General features: G+C 44.5%; 1 protein-coding gene across 2 annotated transcripts in view; it reads right to left on the bottom strand.

Moving 5' to 3' along the window:
* Positions 1–206: 206 nt before the first annotated feature.
* LOC147632699 (initiation factor 4F subunit (DUF1350)) overlaps positions 207–23,164 on the bottom strand; it is a 44,230-nt gene continuing 21,272 nt past the window's right edge. For both annotated transcript variants that reach the window (XM_086807526.1, XM_086807527.1), the window contains exons 6-10: positions 14,599–14,711; positions 14,316–14,405; positions 14,001–14,132; positions 1,011–1,160; positions 207–915 (exon numbers count right to left, since the gene is read on the bottom strand). In XM_086807526.1, coding sequence (XP_086663652.1) covers positions 1,029–1,160; positions 14,001–14,132; positions 14,316–14,405; positions 14,599–14,711 — 467 coding nt within the window. In that variant the 3' untranslated portion in view covers positions 207–915; positions 1,011–1,028. The remainder of the gene's footprint in view (positions 916–1,010; positions 1,161–14,000; positions 14,133–14,315; positions 14,406–14,598; positions 14,712–23,164) is intronic.

The raw sequence follows: 23,164 nt of genomic DNA, 5'->3' as shown, positions 1-23,164 counted from the left end.
TGTACTTCTTTCCTGCCTTCTCTTTTCTTTCCACTATCTTCACTAATAGAACAGTTTACTCTTGAAGATATATGAAAGAGATCCATTTACAAAGTGCTTCTAGTGTTGGTGACAAAACACCTCCATGGCCATTATATTCCCCTTTTATGGCAATGAAGCATGCATATAATCACACCCCATGCACAGACACATGCAAAGACTCGAGATTTCATCAATCATAAAATCAATTATCTTTTTTTTGAAGGGGAAATTTGAAGTACAAGTGCACTTTGAAACATGCACACATCCACTATCCTATCTCACATCATAAATGATAAGATCATCTTGTGGCCCTGCTTTTGTCAAATGGCTTGGGACTCTTCATCCTCACCATACAAAGAAAAAGAGCTTATGGATACAACTGATCTGAGGGGGGTTAGATGAATCCAAATTCAGCCATCGTGCTCCATAGACTATCCCAGAAAATCATAAGAAATGTCTTCTTGAAAACAGCAAAGCAACAATTTGGTCCTAATTTTGTAGTCTTTGCTCTTCCATAAACATCCACAGGGCTACCAAATCATCAAGGCCAGTATTATTATAGCGAGGAAGTTTAAATGCTAAAAAAGGATGGCTGAATGATATGCTTGCTTTGTTGCAAGGCCAATGATTTTCTGCATAGGCTGCTAAACACATCAAGTTAACTTGAGAATAAAATACATTTACTTTGCACAAATATTATTCAGGCGGGGCCTTCACTTACCAGACCCTTCATGTCACGTGTTTGATACAGCGAAGGTCTATGACCCATCATTTTGCATGTCTAGACTCTACTCTGAAATAAGTACACACGGCCCTCGTGCAATTTACTTTAATTCAGATCTCTTTTATCAACAAGAGAGGCCAGCACCCCTGCCATTTTTCAAGACATCATATCTGAGAAGAACAATACAAGGGATGGTTAACGTTAGATCACTCCACAGACAGTACTATCTGGTATATACAAGACCTGTTTTCTCAGACATCGGTACCTCTATTTCAGCTCAGCTCTATAGAAAGGTTTCAAACCAGCTCGATACACTGGCTACCGTTTCACGAATTTCGGACAATGCAATGTTTCGAAAAACCTGGCCAGCGGCATCAAATGGGGTATACACTTTCCCAGCCTCCCATTTTATATCCTGCACAACAATAACACGTACATGTGTTTGAGTCAGACGGTGCTAGATATTTTTAAAAAAAATTGCACAAAGCAAAGAAAGATCCTTGAGATCTCCACTCTGATCCTACAGGCTACCATATGTAGCAGCAGATTGCACTCACAGATCCTTACAGGAGAACCCTACTCAGCAGCTAGAGAAAAATCTGAGCAAAGGATTTGGATCCATGTACCAAAGCTTGTTACGGCACCTATGAAGGCAACCCTGGACTTGATTAGATCTTGAGAGAGCTAGTCACGCCTTGCCCAAGGGGAGGATGATTTTGTTGGATATTCGGTGTTGTATGTGTGTGAACACTCACTCATGTGTGAGAGTGAGTGTATGAACCCACTCTTAGTGTGGTTAGGATAATATCTAGATATTATCATAAGCAGTGATGTCATTCAGATGAGCCTCTAAGGCTATTAAAGTATTGTACTTGATGAAGCTTTATATCAATCAACCATCATTGAGTCGTGCAGTACTTTCTCTCACTTGACCTTGTCATATCTTCTCTCTCTACAGTCGCCATAGTTCTCTCTCTTTCTCTTGTGCACAGCTTGTGACCACCATGTAAAATAACAGCTTCGATACTCAATACTATTATTGCACGTATGGTCTTCCTTGGAACAGACATCACAAGAACCTTCCAAGAGATCTGGAATACAAGAGACATGCCTTCCTCGGTTTCTGCTTGCCTTATTCACCTAATTCCTAAAGGGGAAGACAGTATCTGTGCTAGAAAGGCCTTTAAAGGCCATCTGTGCATTAGTGTAGCTGGATGGATCTCTGTCCCACATGCTCATCACAAATAAAATCATTCCACAAAAAGGGCTGTCTATCAATCTCTGTCTGTGTTGCATGACTCCCAATCCTAGTTGGAGCGTGTGGGTTCAGACACTAGAGGCCAAGAACAGAGAGGAGGGCATCTTGTTATTTGCCTTAGTGAAGGCTCACCTGGTTTGCCTTAGTGAAGACCCACCTGGTTCTCCCTCAACATGCTTCATCACATATGCTGATATATTAGGAGGTCGTCCCAAGGTGGACCCCATGGAAGAAGGTGGCCTTCGCCTATGTGGATCAGTACACCCCACACCACCCTTGAGCTTTAGGAGTGTGCTTTAGGAGTATCAGTCTTCCAAGCAACACAAGTTTTGGAAGCAGATCAATGATAATTGGGAATCAGCCTCCTGAGATGTCTTACGCATGACGGCGAGTAGCATCAGCAAGAAGCTCTGCACCCAATCTGTGGCGAGCACTTGATTCAAACAACCATGTTAAAAAGCCAAACAAGTTTGGTAGAAGTTCGACAGAGCAGTTTCTTCTGAATGCTCTCCAGTAGTGGTGCAAACTGCTGCATAAGAGTGAAATGCACACCCACTTGGTAACCCAAGTACCTGGTGGTAGTGATCTTACGAATCTAAGTCTAGGGTGGCTGTTCAGCATCTGAGATAAAAAATCGAATGGATTTGTCGCTTGAATGATAGCATTGGGAACAAGCGAGAAGATGTCAGCAGCCAAGTGCAGGCCTGCAATGGTAAAGATTTCTGCATGTAGTTCATCTGCAAACTCACAATCCATCAGCTCGTGCTTTCCCTGATAGACTAACCAAGGCCAGCATTACCCACCTTAGTTGCACCTTGTAGGCAATCTCTTGGTGGCTCTAGTGATGCCCTATGTACCATGGTATGTGTTTTGTAGGGCTAGATATAGTCATTTAGGACTATAGTACTTTCAGTGTTTGTTCCACTTGGGACACGTGGCACTACTAGTACACTATGTACTAGGGTTCCTATATCTTGTATTTTGGTTCATTCTTTTCTCACTTCAGTACATTGACATTTTCAGCTCACTAGTGTTCTCACACTCTCTTCTTCCGGTTCTCCGATCCTACAGTGGTATTAGAGCAGGCTTTGCCTACCTCTCCCCGCCAGTTTCAGCCTTCCCGAGCCTCACCATTGCTCATTGGAGCTGATTTCAGCTGGTTTTCTTGCTTGCTGCTGCTCGAAATTCAGATTTCTCGACTCCCTCGGCCATTTTGAGCTCTTTTGTCGCGGGAAATCTCATTTTTCAGTCAGTTTCCAGCTGGGCGACTACTCTTGGAGCTGTTTCCAGCAGTTTCAACCACTATTCTTGGCATTTCTCGGCATTCAGTGGCTGTTCCAACCCGGCATAACTCTCTAGAACAGGCGCCTACAAATCGCGACTACTCTAGAGGCATTTCCCGGCAATTTTGAGCTTGTTTTCAGCAGTTCTTGGCATTTGAAGCTTGCTCCAGCCAGCCGCCAGCCATTTCCAGCCTTGTGACAGCTCGAAACTGCTCTTTCAGTCCTTCAAAACAGTCGCCTACCTCCTCCTCAGCTGGGCGACTCATTTTGGCACCTGAATCGGGAAGAAATCAGCTGAAATTGCAATTTCTCGGTGATTTTCTGCAATTTTAACAGTTTCTGCCTGTCAAACCCTAATTTTCAGACAGGAAATTTGGGGCTTTTACAGTTTTGACAGTTTCTGACTGTCAAACCCTAATTTTCAGACAGGAAATTTGGGGCTTTTACAGTTTTGACAGTTTCTGATTGCCAAACCCTAATTTTCAGACAGAAAACTTGGGGCTTTTGCCACATTTGCTGTTTTTTGCAGTGAACATTGCCTTTCACAGTCATATTTGGGTCAGATCTGCATTTGCCCTTTGATTTGGGTCAGAAATTTGCAGATATTTGCTGTCTTTTTGGGACAGCTAGCTTTTTGCAGTGATAGCCTTGAAGTTTTTTGGGTTTTTCAAGTCTTTTACAGGTTATTACATTTGCAATGGCTAGGAACACTCAAGAATTATTTGGAGTTCTTCGTGAAGAAGATAAGTTGGATGGCACCAACTATCCGATGTGGTCTTATCTCATGAAACATATTCTTGTTGCAAAGCATTTGTGGAATATTGTTTCTGGGGCTGATCTGAGGCCAGCCAATGCTTCAGTTGTTTCTACTTCTGGTCCTTCTGCAGGTGGTACTCCTCTTGATGCCTCTTCCTCTAGCACTCCTGTTGCTCCACTTCCAACTCAAGAACAGTCTAGATGGGATGCCAGAGATGCAAATGCACATTCATGCATTGCTTTATCATGCAAGAGACTCATTATTCCACATATCCGGTCCTGCAGGACAGCCAAGGATGCTTGGGATAAATTGGCTTCTCTCTATCAGATACGCAATGAAGCTCGTGTTGCATATTTGAGAAGGCAATTGCAGGAGGTAAATATGAATGAAGGTGAGTCAATGGATGCATATTTGACTAAGGTTCAGGACCTCATGGAACAGCTTGTCAACATTGATGAGGTGGTGCCAAATTCACAGCTTGTCAATACTACATTGAATGGGCTGCCAGATACTTATCAAGGGTTTGCTACAACCCTTCGATTAGTGGCCATGGGTAATCCAGACCACTACTCTTTTGATCAGCTAGTTACTTTGCTTTTGCAGGAAGAGCAAAGTAGAGCTAACAGACAAGCCATTATTCCTGATCATGCATTTGCTTCACAGCAGACAGGAAGAGGCAAGGCTTCCAAGCCCATGGGCAAGCCAAAATCTGCACCAAGCAGCTGTAATTCCTCTCATGCATCTACAAATACAGCAGATAAGGGAAAGAAGAAAAGATGCAACTATTGTCGCAAGCCTGGACATGATATTTCAGAATGCAGGAAGCGCATTGCTTCGGAGAAAAAGAAAGCAGGATTGACAGTTAAATCCCATGAGCCAGCAGATGCTTCACATGCACATGCTCTTCAGGATGATTGGGCATGGGCGACATGTCCATTGCTCTTTTGATCCATCCAAAGCTGATGCACTTTTTACTACCAATGATGCTCAGTCCTGGTATTTTGATAGTGGTGCTTCCAAGCATGTCACATCTTGCAGACAGTTGTTTCATTCTCTTGCTGATGCACCTCGAGGGGGGACTGTTACATGTGCCAATAATGCTTCATATGCTGTAAAAGGAGTTGGAAATGTACAGCTTACATCTATTTCCAGCCATCCTGTCACTCTGACAAATGTTCTTTTTGTGCCTGGCATTGAAGTCAACTTGATTTCAATTTCAGCAATTGCTACTTCAGGTTTCAGAGTAATTTTTGATGGCTACAGATGCTTAGTATATGATCTTCGAGATGACAATGCCATAGTTCTCACTGGCACTTTGCAAAAGGGGCTTTATCACCTTGATCATCATTCAGCTGCACTTTCAATTGAAGCATTGGCTATTTCAGATTCACAACTTGCTGAAACTCATCTTTGGCATGAGAGAATGGGCCATCTCAATTATAGGGCTCTTGCAAAGCTCCATTCACAACAGATGGCAAATGATGTACCTCAGACTCACACAGTTTCCAAACATGTGTGTGAGGGCTGTCTTTTGGGTAAGATGCATAGATTTCCTTTTCAAAAGAATTGTCCAAAACTCTCACAAAGGACATTGCAGCTAGTGCACAGTGATGTCTGTGGCCCAATGAGGACAAATGCCATTGGAGGATACAAGTACTTCATGACTCTCATTGATGATTTCACAAGGTATTGCTGGGTATATCCTTTAAAGGTCAAATCTGAAGTTTTCTCATGCTTTCAGAGATGGCTGCATATGGTTGAGAATGAATCAAGATGCAAGCTTGTCACCCTCAACACAGATAGGGGGGGTGAGTATATGTCAAAGGAGTTTGATGCATTTCTATCCTCACGGGGTATTATTCATTCATGCACTACTCCTTACACTCCTCAGCATAATCCTGTTTCTGAAAGGAAAAACAGGTCCACAATGGAGATGGCCAGATGCATGCTTAAGGCCAAGTCTTTGCCCAATAAGTTTTGGCTTGATGCAGTAATGTGTGCCAACTATGTGCTGAATAGATCACCTACACGGGCATTGCAGACAGTTACACCTTATGAAGCATGGAAAGGCAGGAAGCCTTCACTTTCACACATGAGAGTTTTTGGGTCTCTTGCATATGTTCATGTACCGTCTCAGCTTAGACATAAGCTTGATGACAAGGCAATCAAATGCATATTCATTGGCTACAGCCAGGAGAGCAGAGGGTATCGGTTATATCAACCAACTACTGGGAAGATTCTTGTCAGTAGAGATGTGATCTTTAATGAACATTCAGCCTCTCCTCTTGTGGACTGCAAAGCAAAACCAGAAATTGACATGTTTGATGCCTTTGACACTTGGTTTCCTCTACCATTATCAGATCAGGATTTTGACCAGCAACATGAGCCTCCTGTAGGCCTCCCACTCAGCAATAATCAGCCACCATCTCATGCTGATTTGCAGGTTACTCTTCCACCCCAAAATGATCCTATTACTCATGATGCAGTCCTTGAAGAAAGAGCTGTCAATAGACAGCAAAAACAAGTTCCCAGATGGCTTCTGGACACATTAAGGGACAGCAAACAAGATCAGCCCCTTGCTGCCCGGACCAGATCAGGGAATAGACAGCTTGGTCACTTTCTTGAGTATGCACTCCTTGCTACAGCTTGCAATGAAGAGCCTTTGTGCCATAAAGATGCTTTTGACAGCAAAGAGTGGATGGATGCAATGAAAGCTGAGTTAAAATCTATTGCCAAAAATGACACATGGGAATTAGTAGATCTCCCCCCTGGCAAGCATGCCATTGGAACACGGTGGGTCTACAAATTAAAAAGGAAATCTGATGGCAGCATAGATCGATACAAAGCCCGTCTTGTTGCAAAAGGGTATGCCCAACAACAAGGCATTGACTTTGAGGAGACATTTGCCCCCACCTCCAGGATTACTACCATTCGGTGTGTCATTGCCATTGCAGCCCATCGTCATTGGCAAGTGCATCAACTTGACATCAAGACCGCTTTTCTTCATGGGGATTTGCAGAAAGAAGTCTATGTCACACAACCTCCTGGCTTTGAGGTTGTCAATTCTGAAAATAAGGTATGCCAGCTTAGAAAAGCTCTTTATGGTTTGAAGCAGGCACCCAGGGCATGGTATGCCAAAATTCATGCACACTTACTATCCCTTGGTTTTCAGAATAGTCCCACAGAGCCCACTCTTTATTTCCGTGGGAGTGGATCTGATTTTTTAGTGCTGGTTTTATATATGCTTATCCCGGGCCCAGATACTCAGCAAATTTCAGCTTTCAAGGCTGATTTACAACAGATTTCGACATGTCAGACATGGGACTGCTCCATTATTATTTGGGCATTCAGTTTGCTCATGTTGAGGGGGGTATCATGATGTCTCAATCCAAATATATTGGACAGCTCCTTGATCGTTTCCAGTTTGAGGATTGCAAGCCAATCTCTACTCCAGTGGACCCTGGCTTCAAATTCTCAGCTCATGATGGAAACCCACCATGTGATATCACTCTTTATCAGTAGGCTGTTGGATGCCTCATTTATTTATGTCACACCAGACCTGACTTGCAGTATGCAGTATCTCAGCTCAGCAGATTCATGCACATGCCCAGTTCACAGCATTGGCAGGCAGTGAAGAGAGTCTTCAGATATCTCAGAGGCACTCAGGATTTAGCCCTTTTCTATGGTGATCAGGGTTCACTTACCATGCATGCTTACACGGATAGTGACTGGGCAGGATGTTCGGACACCAGAGTGTCACATACTAGCAATTGTTTTTTGCTTGGCAATTCATGCATTTCTTGGCTCAGCAAGAAGCAACCGACAGTTGCCACATCTAGCTGTGAAGCTGAGTACAGGGCAGCTTTCACTGCTACAATAGAGTGTGTTTGGCTAGGAGAACCAGAATATTATTGGCATCCAAGATCACACATATGCAGCTATGGAGGATGAAAGATATCCATGATAGGTGTGTAGGAGTAGAGTGCAAGTAAAAAGATGAGATGGAAGCTGACTGAGGGTTTCATCCATTTGATTCCCAAGGAGGGTGGAGACAAATTGGAGATTCAGCAGTAGAGACCCATCACCCTCCTCCTAGGGACCGCCTACAAAATTCTCGCCAAGTCCATTAGCCGGTGCTTGCAGCCTTTCCTCCCCGACATGATTCATGGCACACAGACAAGTTTTGTTCAAGATCCGAGTATTTTGGACATCATCTTCACTTTTTGCGAGGCAACAACCTCGGGTTGTCTGAGGCATCAAGATTTGATAGTTCTCCTCCTCAATTTTGAGGCGGCCTATGAGGGCTTTCTGGAGGGGACTATTCTTGGGAATCAAGGTCTTACCTGTGTGTGTACCCACTCATATAATTGTGGTAGTATGTTTCTATGTAAGGCTATTAAGCATGGTCTTGCGTGTGAATGGATATTAAGCCTGAATATCTCTACGCTTGTGAACATCCTCTAGCAAAGGAGTAAATACCCATGTATGTGTTTTTTGTGTGAAAATGGCATTTTATCCAGCCCTATACTGGATTTATTAGACTTTATTCATCTTTTTTGTGTCTTGCTGCTGGCCGACAGCCCTTGGCCTGGCCGACCAGCAGCCCCACATATTATATATAGTTTTGCCTCATCACCACATCAAGTGTACCACTTCATAGACACATCCGGTACCACATCATCTATCTGTTGCTGCTGCTGCTGCTGGCATAGTAGTAGGGAAGCCCGTTTCCCCCCATGGGGAACAGTGGAACGCGTTCCCCCATGGCCAACATGAAGGGAACGATGGAAACGGCGCTTAGGAACGTCCAGGTGGCGGAACGGCCGTGGAACGCCGAACAGAACATTGGACTGCCATCCCCCCCGTGGGAACGATGACGTGGATTTTTTTTTATAAAAAAAATACAGCCCGACGCCCGAACTGCTTCGCCTGCCGCTTTTCTAAAGTTCGCCCGTACTTGCAGCCTGCCCGTACTGCTGTCACCGACCTGCCCGAGCCCCGTAGTGCTGTCGCCTGCCTGCCCGGCCTGCCTGCCCGTAGTACGTACTGCTGTGTACCAAGTAGTACGTCTAGCCGACCTGCACAGTGCAGCCTGCTGCTGCAGCTGCCAGAGAGTCCTGACTCCTGAGTCGCCCCAGCCTCCAGAGTCCAAGCCCCCAGTCCTTGCAAGTTGCCGTGTACAATGTACACTGGTGACTATACACTACAATCTACTACGACTTACAAGCCTACAACAGTAGTACATACTACACTCAGCACGGTGCCTGGTACCAGCTTGCAAGCAGCAACAATGCACACTGCAACTTGCCTGGGCCCTATGCAACAGAGTGATCAAGACTCAAGTTCAACAGTTTACATCTTTACAAGGCAAGGCAGCAAGCTTTCCTCTTTCTTCTCTCTCTCTTTCTCTATTTGAAGTTTGAATTTTTGGTCCTTTAAAAATTACCTATGTCACTGTTCAAACTTCACAGTCTGGACTGCACAGTGCAATCTCTCCCCATTAAACAATAGACAGAAAAAGGACTCATTTCTATGTAATGGTTAACTTTGAAAGTCTATTCAACTTTTTGCCTGAATTTGCAAAAATCATGGCTTACTCGGATTCAAAGCAATCGGCTTCGAATGCTACTTGGTGGGACGAAGTTGAAAGGCTAGAAAGGTATTCATCAAAGGGAGGTGCAACACGATGGAAATGCAAGCAATGTGACAAAGAAAAGTCAGGAGGAGCAAACCATGTGAGAGCACATCTATGCCATGTAAACAATGAAAAAGCACAAGTGAACAAATGCCCAGGGACAACACTTGAAATGCGTAGAGAGCTTTTGGCAAAGTATCCAAGTGAAGAGGAGAAAGCATGTGCACGACAGAAAACGGCAATTGATGCATCTTACTTCAGTAGACATGGGGAAGAAGTACACTTGGGAGATGGACAGCAGTATGGAGGACTTGGGAGCTTTGCATTTTCCCAAGATTTGCAGCCTATGGGTGCAAGCTCCAGCAAGCAGCAAACCTTGGGAGCAGCTTGGGATCCCCGCAAGAAAGAGAGGGTAGATGCAACTGTTGCAAGGTTCTTTTATTATGATCATGTAGCATTCAATGTTGCCAGGTCTCCATATTTCATTGAAATGGTCTAGGAGAATGCACGGTATGGCCCAACATACAAGCCTCCTTCGTATGAGACACTACGCACCACCTTGTTGCAAAAGGAGAAAGCTGCAATTGAATGTGCTTTAGAGTCTGTGCATGAAAGTTGGGCAAAGAATGGTGTGTCACTTATTGCAGATGGCTGGAGTGACACTCGGAAAAGGTCCATTCATGGCATGGTTGCTTATTCTCGAGGAAGAATGCAATTCATTTCCTCACATGATGCTTCTGGGACTGGAAAAACTGCAGATCAACTTGTGGAAGAGTGGACCAAAGGTATTGAGAAAGTTGGACCAGAGAATGTTATTCAGTTCTTAGCTGATGGTGAGGCAACAAATAGAGCAGTTGGTCTTAAGCTTGAAGATAGGTATCCACATATCACATTTAGTCCATGCTTTGCTCATTGTTTGAGCAACTTATTGAAGGCTGTTGGTAGCTTGCCATGGGTTGATCCACACATTCAAAAAGGCAAGGAGATAATAAGCTTCATTCAAAACCATCAGTTTATTTTGAATGAATTCCGCAAGAGATCGCCCAAAAAGGATCTCTTGAAGTACTCAGAGACACGCATTGGTTATAACTTTCTCATGATGAAGAGGTTATCCAAAGTGCACTTGCCTTTGAAGCAGTTGGTTGTATAAAATGAGTGGATGGGATGGGCTCTTTCTCGGTCAAGAGCCGGCATAGAGGTTGCAAGAACCATACAAGACTTCACATTTTGGGATGAAGTCAACACTATCAATGCTATGATGAAGCCGATCATGTGCTTGATGCGGATTGCAGATGGACGGGAGCCATGCATTGGCAAGGTTTATGACCGAATGATTGAGAAAATAGGGAAAATGGGCTTGTCTGATGAGAAATATGTAGAGGTTCGAGAATTATGTGAAGCACGATGGAATGGTTATCATTCTCCTATGCATGCTGCTGCGTATGTCTTGGATCCCGAGTTCCAAGGATGTGGACAAGAGGCCAATGATGAGGTGATGGATGGTTGGGAGACAGTGCTTTCTAGGCTGGTTCGTGATGCAGATAAACGAAGGTTGGTGAAAGACCAACTTGGATTTTATTGCAGTAAGTTGGGAAGGTTTGGATCGGCTAATGCATAGAGAGATAGGTTTAAGATAGGGACTGCTTTATGGTGGGAGGATTATGGGGCTCGTACACCACAGCTTCAATCATTGGCAGTAAGGATCTTGTCTCAAGGTGCAAGCTCCTCTCCGATTGAGCACTATGGAGTGTGTTCGGCCATGTTGCATCCAAGAAGAGGAACAAATTTGGGACAAAACAAGTCAATGACTTGATTTTTGTAAGTGCTAATTTGCGCTGGCTTGGGGATATGGCTTCTCCCAAACCAAAGAAGTTTATATAGCTTGATGATGAGGAGTCCTTGGATGATGAGGAGACACATGGACTTGCAGATCTTGGTCAGGCTAGGATTGAAGATTTGGATACTGCAGATGTTGGTCTTGATAATTTGGCTTTCTTGGATGACATAGATGATAGTCTCCTTGATGGCGTCACTGGTAGTAGCCATGCATGATATCTCCTTACTATTTGCATGTCACCTTAAGACTTGGACTCTGGACTTCGGTTGTTTCTTTTATCTAGGCCGTGGGCCACATTTTGTGCTTTTTGTCACTTATGTCATATATGATGTCACATGTGGGCTATTATTTTGACTCGTGAGATCTGTTCAGTGTTAGTATCTAGCCATGCAAATTGTGTGGTGTTTGGTTATATAAATGAGCATTGTATGTTAAGATTTATTGTCATTTCTAGGAATTATCTAGGTCGTCCCTGTTTCCGTTCCCCCTCATTCCCATTCTCGTTCCCCTGGTGGTGCTTTCATTCCGTTCCCGTTCCCGTTCCCATTCCCGTTCCGTTGCTACTATGCAACTGGCACAGGTTGTGTGGTTTTTGGGTTGGCTCATCGCCCACCCCACCTTGGAGGCCAATTGAGGATTTTCAGTGGAACCCGTGTGGTACTCATGTTCGTTATCTTGGATGCCAGGTTGGCATTGACATTTCCACGAAGCAAAGCAACTAGCCCCTCTTCTTTTGAGCATTCAGAGAAAGTTGTTATATTGGAGTTAAGCTAGGCTTTCCTTAGCTTGTTGAGTTGTGGTGGCAAACCACTTTCTTCTCGCCACCATGTGGTACATCACTTCGAGTTGGGCCTTCTCCTAGGTATGCATTGGTCCGGTTCAGTGGTTGATCCGCAACTTCCTCTGAACTAGTAGTGATGGGAAGTCTGCATGGGCCAAAGTGGCCTGGAGAGCGATCATTCAACCTCGCCATTGGGGGGGCCTTGGCATCATTGATCCCTCTATTCAAAGCTGGCCCCTGTTGGGCGAGTTGATCGTTCGTGGAATCCTTTCGGGTGATGAACCCTGGAAGGACTTTCTTCTAGCTCGGATCTCAATCTGCACCCCTGTTTTGGCTGGTCCCTAGCCCCAGAATCCGGATGGATCTTCGCAAAGATGTGGGCCAGTGGCTTTAGCCTCTGGCTCCACATCATTCACACTCTCTGTGGACACGGGAGGAAACTCCACGGTGGCTCTAATCGCATCATGCGGAAGCGCCATGAGACCTTCTTGCGGACTTCGCGGCATGGCCCGTTTCTCACTATCAATATTGGTAAGCCCATCTAGCATTATAGATCACCAATTTCGTTGTCCCCCCCCCAATTGTATGAGCTAGCCCCCTTCCCCTAGAGCGGCCAGCCTGGGGAGGAGAACACCACCCCCTTTTCTCATGCTGATTATCGCCTCCTTTATGGAGTCGAGGTTGTACTTGGCCCAAGTGGCTGCTTTTTGGCAGCTACTCTTTTCCAGAGGAAAAAAAACTACCAAGTCAAAAAAACAAGGAGATCCCAGATTCAGTCCAAACAGTGTTAACCCTTGGGCCTCTACACAATAGCACTGAAAGATTTTTGATAACACACTGGACATGCAGAGATGCTTCTAGAGATTGTGGAAATCCCTAAAATATAGAAAGATCTCTTTATTTTTCTTGCTTTCCATCTGTAGGGAGATTCCGATTAATATATGGAGGGCAATTTTTGGAGCCAGCCCTTCTTTCCCACCTTTGACTCACCACATTGAAAACTAATCCATTCAAGCCCCGCAAACCGACGACAATGTGTCCCGGGAAGATCTCCCTCTTCCCTTAGTGCAGTCTGATATGGTTATATCATCATGCACTTACATGCAACCTACTTGGCATGATACCAAGTCTACCTAACCATCCAGCCGCATATGGCCTCACCTTGGTGGTGTCCAAACAAGGCTCTGCCAGGCATCCGAGCAGGAAAGGGAGCCTTACAAACATCAACTTGCTGAGCTTGCTGGTACCCATGCACTTAAGAGTACATGGTGGAGCATTGATTTCCAAGGTAAACAGAAGTTAATGCCTAGGGACTCACCTCGGATGTGTTAAAAGGTAAAAGGAGTGAGAAACCTAAGGCTATGATTGGCAACTCATTGGGCAAGAGGGAACGCATTATAGGCATGGGATGTGCAAGCCTTTAGAAGAAATACCAAAAGAAGGCAAAAAAAAGACGATGCACATCATGCAGATCATGGCTGGGAGGTTAAGAAATCCCTCTATACTGTTCCGAGTTGTTTTGTACAAGCAATCAATGGTTTTGGCTGAAATTACGGTTTTGTGAGAGAAAATTATGGGCACTCAAGAAAGCTAAATCTTAACATACCATCTTAATGCCTCCTAGATGCAAATAACCATGACATCGCTAGAACTCTATAGAAGTCACAGCTGTAGAGTTTAAAATGGAACAAGTAGTAGAATCACCTGCACACAAGGTGTGATGTGGTTTCCATTGACCGTTATCTTTTTGAGACTTCCGCTAAAGTTTTGAACCCGAGGATTTAAGACATCCTCTACAATGTCACTTTCATCAATAGCATCAACCTTGTACTTCACCTGCTCCCACGCGAAAAAAAGAAAAACCCACCACTATCAGATAAAAAGCCAATGCACCTCAACATGAATAGAAACTATATAATATTTTAAATTGTTATTTAAAAAAACATTCAAACCAAAGAAATGAGAATAAATTTGCAAACCAAACTCCTAGAAAGAAAGCACTGAGAATTGTCAAGTTACCAGCAAAGTGTCTTGGACACTGTACTCGCTCCCGATGGTCTTCCGATTTTCCAATGGAGCTGGTGTAAACTCTGAAATCCCTCTGGTTACCTATGACATGAAAAAGCTAAGTAGCATATAACCACTCTAAAACACAGATGCACTGGCCCTACTACAGGCACAAGTTCCTATTAGTTTTTCATCAAACCTACTCCCAGCCAGCACACACCCCAAGGGCACCGAGTGCAAGGAAGCAACAAAAGTTTCTCTTAAAGAAAGGCTTGTTGACGCAAGAGGTAAACACCTGATCAAGAACCAATGGAATTTGCTCCATGAAGTTTTGCAGAGACTGTAAACTCTCCTTGTCATACTGGGGAAGAATGGGTGATGCTGCATCCAGTAGACCTTTTAGGGAGTCTGCAGAATAGCAATAAAAATAGAAAAATTAGAAAACATGGGCTCTTCTCCTCAATTCACACTATCACACTAATTACTCTCATGGGTCCTCAAGCTTATATGCTAGGCCTGAACCTACTAGCACAGTATCTAAAAAGGGTATAACCAAACATAGCTGTCTCTTTTATTAGAACATGCTTATCCTTCGAGGCATTCAATTGACTAGTAGATAGTTGATTCCCTTGCCCTTGGGCACATAGTTTGCTCATGGGTTAAATATGTGTGTGGCATAATATCCTTCCACTTCAATTTATGACCTCATAAATTAGGATTGTAGATAAGCTTTAGTAATTCTTTCTTTTTTTTTCTTTTTTTTTTCGTGAAATGGTGTTTTATATTATATGTAAAAATGTACATCAGCCACATGGCTCACACAGAACCTATGGCCCCAAAAAACCCCCACAAAAGATCCTCTAAAGGATCATGACCATGCAAACCTGTACACTAATAAGAAAGCCTCCTAGCCAAATAAGCATCCCAAATAAAAGCATCAAAGATGAGCCAGCCGAGCCGCCGTAGACCATAACGAAATAACATCTGCATCCAGTAGCTAAGCTGAGAGAAGAGAAGAAAACTGCCAAAGCAGCAAACCGCGGATACGTAGAATGTGCCCATGTATTCCAGACAAGGAATCAAAGATGAACCCATTCCGTGTAGTCCAAATATGCCAAAGTCCTGTCCATCTAAGGAAATGGAATATCACAAGGTGACTGTCCGAAGTAATGACTTGAGGACAAATTAGTAATTCTTTCTCTCATTTCCACATTGAATCTTCCTCTCTTCCAATTGATATGAAGTCCATCTAAAGCTGGAAAGCTCCAGTATGCCAAGGTTTGAAAACAAGTCAGTACATAAAGTTTTACAATCTCTTGCTACATTGAGAAACACACACTGGATATTTCAAGAAGTCAATAATAAGACAGCATATAACTTGACCTTAAGCACTTTGTAAAGGCTAATTTGCCACTCACCACCACCACAGAGATACGGCTCCGAATGAAGATTTTTAATGACCTCTACTACACCAAGGTCCCCAACCCTGTTATAGTGGCCACATGCCGGTTCTTCTCTAGCTCATCATCCTCATCCTTGAAGAGGTGCCTAAGAACCAATGGAGAAGCGAAGAGTGTCTGGTCTTCGACCTCGACGGAGGTCCCAACTTCCACCAGCAGATAGATCTTTACAACATGATCAAATAATTCTACGGCCACAGAGTGGTCACTTTCGAAGACATGCCAAATAATAGCGGGTTTTGGAAACCCTTTGATATCATGCGGTGGTCCGGTAGTTGGCTTTCCCGCAAGCCCTTCTTCATGTCCTTCTACAAGACCGGCAGTATCTTTGGAACCAATGTGGGTTGGTAAGTCACACCCTCATGCATGGCCCCATCTACTACCTTCCAATTGTTAATGGGCCTGAAGTCAGTACAAAACCCTCATCCAAGGATGCGGCAAATGCACGCTACATGGTAAGAGTTGAAGAAAGCAGAAAAATAAGAATTGAAGAAAGCAATGTGTTGGAGTTTTCATCGGAAGAAGCTTCTACACGGGGACACCTTTAGGCCTATGCCCATGCATGACACTTGCAATATACACACACACTCTGCGTTTAGTAGACACATCTAGCACGAATAGGCACTGACAATCTCTAGCACCTGCACTAAGCCTCATCGTCGACAACTGTCTAGGTATATTACAAAACATGAGTATTTACAATGATGAACTTTGATCTTGGATGAGATCCTTGATCCTCATAATGCATACCTATCTAGTGATGCATAGATAACTTGCTGATTCAGTGCCTTTGATAATGATCTCAAGATGTTGCTTGTGTTAAGGGCATAGTCACAAGAAATGTTTCAAGGGTTTTGGGTTTTGTTTTGAAATGCTTCGTCCTGAAATAAAAAAACGATACATTTTGAATAAATCAAAAGATAAATTACTATTTTTAAATATGATTAGAGCATTTAGAGACCATTATATACAATGCACAGTGCATAAGGATGACCAATGAACAGAATGCTTCAAAAATTTAAAAGCTTAAAACTTTGAAACTTCAAAACTTTAAACCATAAAATTCAAATCCGGATTCCATATGTATTGGGATTTCGGCGAGAGGGAGAAATTAAACTAGGGACCAGAATTGCTGAAGAATTTAAAGAGATGGGACTCTGTAGATAAAACATGGAGCTTCAAAGGAATGAGAAGACTTTTCTAGAAGGGGGGACCGTGTGGTAGGCGCAAGCGTGGCCCATGGTATGACCCATCACTTGGACCTTCCTCAAATCAACAAGAAACTTCCGTGGCCTCTTGTACAACCACACCAATCATTGCTTCAAATACACTATATCCCCAATGCTCAATAACACCAAATCACCCGAGCAAGAGAGGCTGCCCAGGTCCATTGTAGCTTTGGGCAAAGTCCGCTGCCACGAATCAACATGTCACGATCTTTACTCCCCAAGAAAAGGGATAATTCAACACCGCCACACCTCCCCTTGGCCAATGCATCAACCACGAAGAGCTCCAATCTCTAATCATCAAGTTGTGAGGTCTGGGCATAATATCCAATCATGCGGCATAATATCCAATCGTGCCATGAAGGTTCAAAACACCATCTACCCATGCAAATCATTCATTGGCAGTCTTGGCACTCATTCCGCGGCCCGCCAATCAAAAGGTGTGGGTTGCTTCTACCAACTGCCTCAATTTAAAGGACTCACACCATTTCTACACTAGAAGGAGGCCTTGCATGAAGAACTTCTACATCGCATATACCTTTTCATGCTACCTTTTGCTGTTGTCGGCTGTTTTTGGGCTGGCCGACCAGCAACATAGGGTGGTATAAATACTAACCTTGCCCCTACACTCCATTTTGTACCGGATCTTTATGTATATAGCTGAGTTTAAACAGCTTCTATCTCTGTACACTTCTGCGTTTTCTTTCTCACAGCAATTGTCTCATTTTCCGTTGTGCATTTCGACATGGTATAAGAGCCCCAGGTGGCTTGCCGCTTGAAGCTTGGAGACACTATGAGCTTGAGGGTTTGTTGTTCTTTAGTGCTGATTGGAGATTTCTTGGGTTGTTCGGGACTTGGAGAACGGGTAGAAGGCGGCCATCACTGTTGGACAGCCACCTTGCATAGTGTTTGCAGCTTCTTCTTCATTTTTTTTCCCACCCACCCTCCCTTCACAAGACCTTGTCAACCCTTGAGATGGCAGATTTGCTTGAGATGGCTGAGAAGCACGTGAAGATCCCCACATTCCCAATGGATCAACTGTTGGACAGGAGCAACTATGGCATCTGGAAGGTAATGATGGAGTCTGTCTTGGAGTCTTATGACTTGGCTGATTTCATTGTGGTTGGTGTTCCATGGCCAGAGTCCCATGTGCATTCTTTCATCTTCCTTAATTGCACACCCCAGGTGATTAATCATATCAAACACATGACACTGGCCGGAGGGATTTGGCAGCACTTGGCTTCTCTGTATAACAAGGTATCACCCATGAAGCAAATTTCCTTGGAAGTGCAAATGCGAGTGATGAATCCTGCAAAGTCTTTGACAATGTGGGAGCATGTCAACAAACTCCAGGCTCTTCAGCAAGAGGTTCTTCAAGCTAGGAAGGAGATATCTTCAGAGGACATGGCCATCACTTTGCTGTCTCATCTGACCTCTTAGGAGTCAGTATTCAGCTTTCTACTCCTCTTTGATCACCATTGGGAGGCTCAGCACCATCACATGAGAGGAGCTTGTGCCTATGGTTTTGGACTAGGAAAAGCGTTTTACGAACCCTCCACAGGGCGAAGGTTTTGAGGCCTTGATTGGCCAACATTCGAAAGGCCGCAACAACAACAACAATAAGGGCAAAGGGAAGTCTTCATCCGAGAAGTCTTCTGAGAAGAAGCGCGACTCAGAGCGTGATGCTCTGAAGGACGTGTAACCATTGTGGCCAGAAGGGTCACTATCGGAGGAAGTGTCCCCAGTGGAGTACTGAGAAGAGTACTGATTCTTCAGTTTTGCAGCTACAAATACTCCGACTTTTGTGCACTTGGAGATTATGGGCACAAATGCTTCATCTTCTTCGAGCAGGGAGGCAGTTGGTCTCACCGCCAGGGATACTCAGGAGTGGATTCTTGATAGTGGTGCTTCCAGGCACATGACTCCTTCCCAAGAGTTATTCCAGGATCTTGGCATCAAGCGGAGGCTAGCCAATACAAGTTTGCCTTCAGAGAATGGAGTAGTTGAGCGTAAGAACCGGACTGTGGTGGAGATGGCGAGGACAATGTTGGAGCATTGTGATCTTCCTCGTCCACTTTGGGGAGAGGTTGTGGCTACGGTTGTCCGCATCCTCAACCGATCTCCGACTACTTCAGTACCAAAGATGACTCCATATGAGGCTTATTTTGGCAGGAAACCAGATGTCTCCCATTTTCGTGTGTTTGGGAGTGATGCCTATGTTACATTCCAAAGAAGCAAAGGGGGAAGCTTGACTCGAAGTCCCAGAAGCTTGTATTTGTGGCATATAATTCTCTTTCCAAAGGCTACAAGTTATATAACCCAAAGCGGCACAAGGTTGTTGTCAACAGGGATGTTGTCTTTGATGAGCATGTTCCAACTTCCACTGTTGATGATGAGCCACCACTTCTTGGAGAACCAGATGAGTCTCACGATGACTCCTAGGCTATTGTTCCAGCTAGACAACCTCAATCAGTCGTAGAGGTTGAGCCCAAGGCTGGAGATGAGCCCCAGCAACAGCAAGTGGCTCCGCATTCTGTTCGGGTGCCAAAGTAGTTATTGGACACCATTCGGGAGTCAGGTGTTACAAAGTATCCCTTGGATCTCAAAGATCGCATAGAGTTTGTGATAAAAGTCAATCAGAGGAGCTGTTACAGGTGAACTATGCTTTGATGTCTCATATCATTCAGGACAAAGAGCCCACTTCCGTTAAGGAAGCGCTTTCCCAGGAGACTTGGAGGAAAGTCATGCAAGTGGAACTTGATGCCATAGAGAAGAATAAGACTTGGGAGGTGGTTCCGAGGCCATCAAAACGGTCAGTCATTGGTGTCAAGTGGGTCTTTAAGACCAAGTATACGTCTAATGGGTCGGTGGACGAGCACAAGGCCAAACTTGTGGCTAAGGGCTATGCTCAGTGACCTGGCATCGACTATGAGGATACCTTTGCACCGACAGTGAGGATGACCACGATTCGGACAGTTCTTGCCCTTGCCTCTTCTCAGCGGTGGCCGGTGTATCAGATGGATGTCAAATCTGCGTTCCTTGATGGTGACTTGCAGGAGGAGGTGTATGTTGAGAAACCTCTAGGCTTTGAGGTTCTAGGATCAAAGGGGATGGTTTATAGGTTACGGAAGGCCTTGTATGGTCTTAAGCACGCTCCCAGGGCTTGGAATCAGAAGATTGTTCCTTCTTTCTACCGATAGGTTTTCAAAGATCAGTTGCAGATCCTAACTTGTCTCTCTTTCGAGAACGCAGTATGGTCACGTTGATTATCCTTTATGTGGATGATCTCATTCTCACTAGCGGTCATGTGGAGCACATAGCTGTGACGAAGGCTACCTTGTCAAAGGAGTTTGAGATGACCGACTTAGGCTTACTCCACTTCATTTTAGGATTGGAGATTTGGCAGACCCAGAGGGGGTTCTTTGTTTCTCAGCAGCGGTATGTTCATGAGTTGCTGGAGACCTTTGGGATGGAGACTTGCAAGCCTATTTCTTCACCGATGGACCCGAGCACCAAACTTACAGTTAAGGATCCTTGTGAGCAGGTTGATGCCTCCTTGTATCGGAAGCTTGTTGGTTCATTGATTTGGTTGCTGAACACCAGATTGGACTTGAGCTTTCCAGTGGGGCTATTGAGCTCATTCACGCAGACACCTTTGAAGACTCATTGGGACACAGGATTGCAGATCTTGCGCTATCTGTAGGGTACGAAGGATCTTGGACTCTTCTATGACACTAGGAGGGAACGACAGAATGAGTTAGACTCCAAGGTTGGAGTGACTCAGATTGGGGAGGAGATCCAGACATGAGGAGATCTACATCAGACTACGGATTCACCCTTGGCTCAGGAGCTATTTCTTGGAGCAGCAAGAGGCAGCCAACTATTGCCTTGTCTTCTACTACAGAGGTAGAGTACCGGGCTGCTTGTGGTGCTGCTTGCGAGGTTGTGTGGTTGCAGAGGTTACTTGGCGAGGTTGGGTTTCCACAAGAGGAACTCACGGTCATCCAAAGTCACTTTGTTCATGAGAAGATCTTGGCTCATGACATCTTGCTAGAGTTTTGTTCGACGGAGGACAATGCGGCGGACCTCTTCACGAAGTCTCTACCTCACACGATGCTCTGGTAGCACTCAAGCTCACTAGGGTTGGTTCCACATCCAGGAGCTGAGAGGGGGTGTTAGCAGTCATCGCCTGTCTGTACATATTACTCAGTGAGAGCCTCTGTTGTGGGTGTGCCCACCCAGGAGTTCTCTCCATTTTTCCCCATTTTTTCCATGTTTTTTACCCTGTTTTTGGTCGTGGGGGCTATCTGGTTCTAGCCGACTATCTCTGTCCTGGCCGACTCAGGTTTTTGTCTTGGCCAACTAGCTTTATCCCAGTCGTGGACGTGATTTGCTGATGTCAACTGTTTTTGGGGTGGCCGACTAGCAGCATAGGGTGGTATAAATACCACCCTTGCCCCCACGTTCCATTTTGTAACGGATCTTTGTATATATAGCAAAGTTTATACAGCTTCTCTCTCTCTACACTTCTACGTTTTCTTTTTCACAACAGTTGTCTCATTTTCCGCTGTGCATTCCGACACAATGACCCCTGTCTCTCTGATAGTTTACTAAGCTCCATCTCAAGTACTTACCAATAATATGAATGGAGATGTGATAGGTGCACGTGGGCGTCTCTCTCGGATTTTCTTCCGGCACTTGTTACAATTCACACCTTTGAGAGATTGGTATAAGTCCTTGTATTAGCCCTTAGCATGTGCTTGTTTCTTACGTCTGGTTGTGTATTGGTTAATCCTTTGAGCATCCTGCTCTTAAATTTGGCCAGTTGCAACCTCATGTAAGAGACACTCACGTGTTGCGCTGCATTCCTTGTCATACCAATCGTTCTGGGACATGGTGCTGGTAGGTCTCGCAATGGATCGGCTAGTGGATGGAAATGCGGCTATCGTGGAGGGGTGTAAGATTGTGTGAGCTGAGAGGTGAGATCGACTAGTGGGAGATTGGGGTCTACACATGTTAGATGTCAGTAGAGATGGACGGAGTACTCGTACGGATTTTTTCAAGAAAAAAAAATTCCCCAAAAATTTTACTTTTTTTGGTAGTTATTGGTCTTTCTTTTGCTTATCTATGGTTGTTTGAGCTTCCTCTGTACTATGATGCTTCCCTCCTTTCTAAAATACTCCATATCTAGACTTGGAAATACCTAAGTTTATAAATATTCTTTTAAAACACCGTATTCTATCGTACGATAAGAAAAAAATATATATATCGTATCGTATTTTCCCGTACGATATCGTATCGTACGAACCGTATGGTATCGTACCTGACAACTATGGAGTAACTTGTAAGTCGAGTCCCCATCATGGTGGTAGCGAATCTGGGTGTAGTGAGAGATGGGTAATGGTGGTGAGGATGGTGTGGAAAAGCTGAGGTTGAAGGAGAGATAGGCATGGTCGGCTCCAAGGGGGGGGGGGGGGGGTAGGAATGGTGAAGGCATGTATGGATGTGACTAAAGCCGGAGATCCCATCACATAATCCATTGTACTCAAGCCACTGCCCTGCATGGTCGGCTCTCCCTGGTCATAGACAGATGCCTGCTCGCTCTGAGTCTTGATGTTGAAGTCCCCTAAAAGGAGAACTTCACCCAAGCGTGCGAATTGCAATCCAAAAATGCCAACTCTAGGTGTGTGGCCCCTCAGACTTTGCGCCCCTATTTGGGACACTGCTATGTGATGATGATTCGCCCGTCCCTATATATTGCCCACTTCCTACCTTGTGGGCCACGTGCACCTTGGGCATTTGTTTGCTCGTCTGTGCTCTACCAGGGTTTGGTTAAGATCATCCCCTAGGTATATCTTCTCCCCTCGGAGAGTCGTCCATGTATCCATGACGGCCTCTCACCTAGCAAGGTCCAAGAATTCAAGATGGGGAGTAAATCGTGCTTATTAGTATGGTAGCTTTGTATGTAAGCTTTGTCACAAAGAATTCCGCCTGTTTTACTTAAACTGTTGAACCAACTCTCATGGTCATAGTTATGATCATTGACAAGTTTTAATCTCTCGCGATCAGTGCAAGAATTCGTATTTTTGGTGCCACTTGCTTCGAAAAGTTCTAAATCATCCCATGTGTTGTCCCACATCATTAACATCATTAAACACTTGACCTAGAGCATAGA

This window comes from Cibotium barometz, chromosome 13, assembly GCF_041138505.1.
Source record: "Cibotium barometz isolate CiBa-2024 chromosome 13, ASM4113850v1, whole genome shotgun sequence".
Classification (NCBI taxonomy): Eukaryota; Viridiplantae; Streptophyta; class Polypodiopsida; order Cyatheales; family Cibotiaceae; genus Cibotium; species Cibotium barometz.
This window is presented reverse-complemented; position numbering and strand designations above follow the sequence as displayed.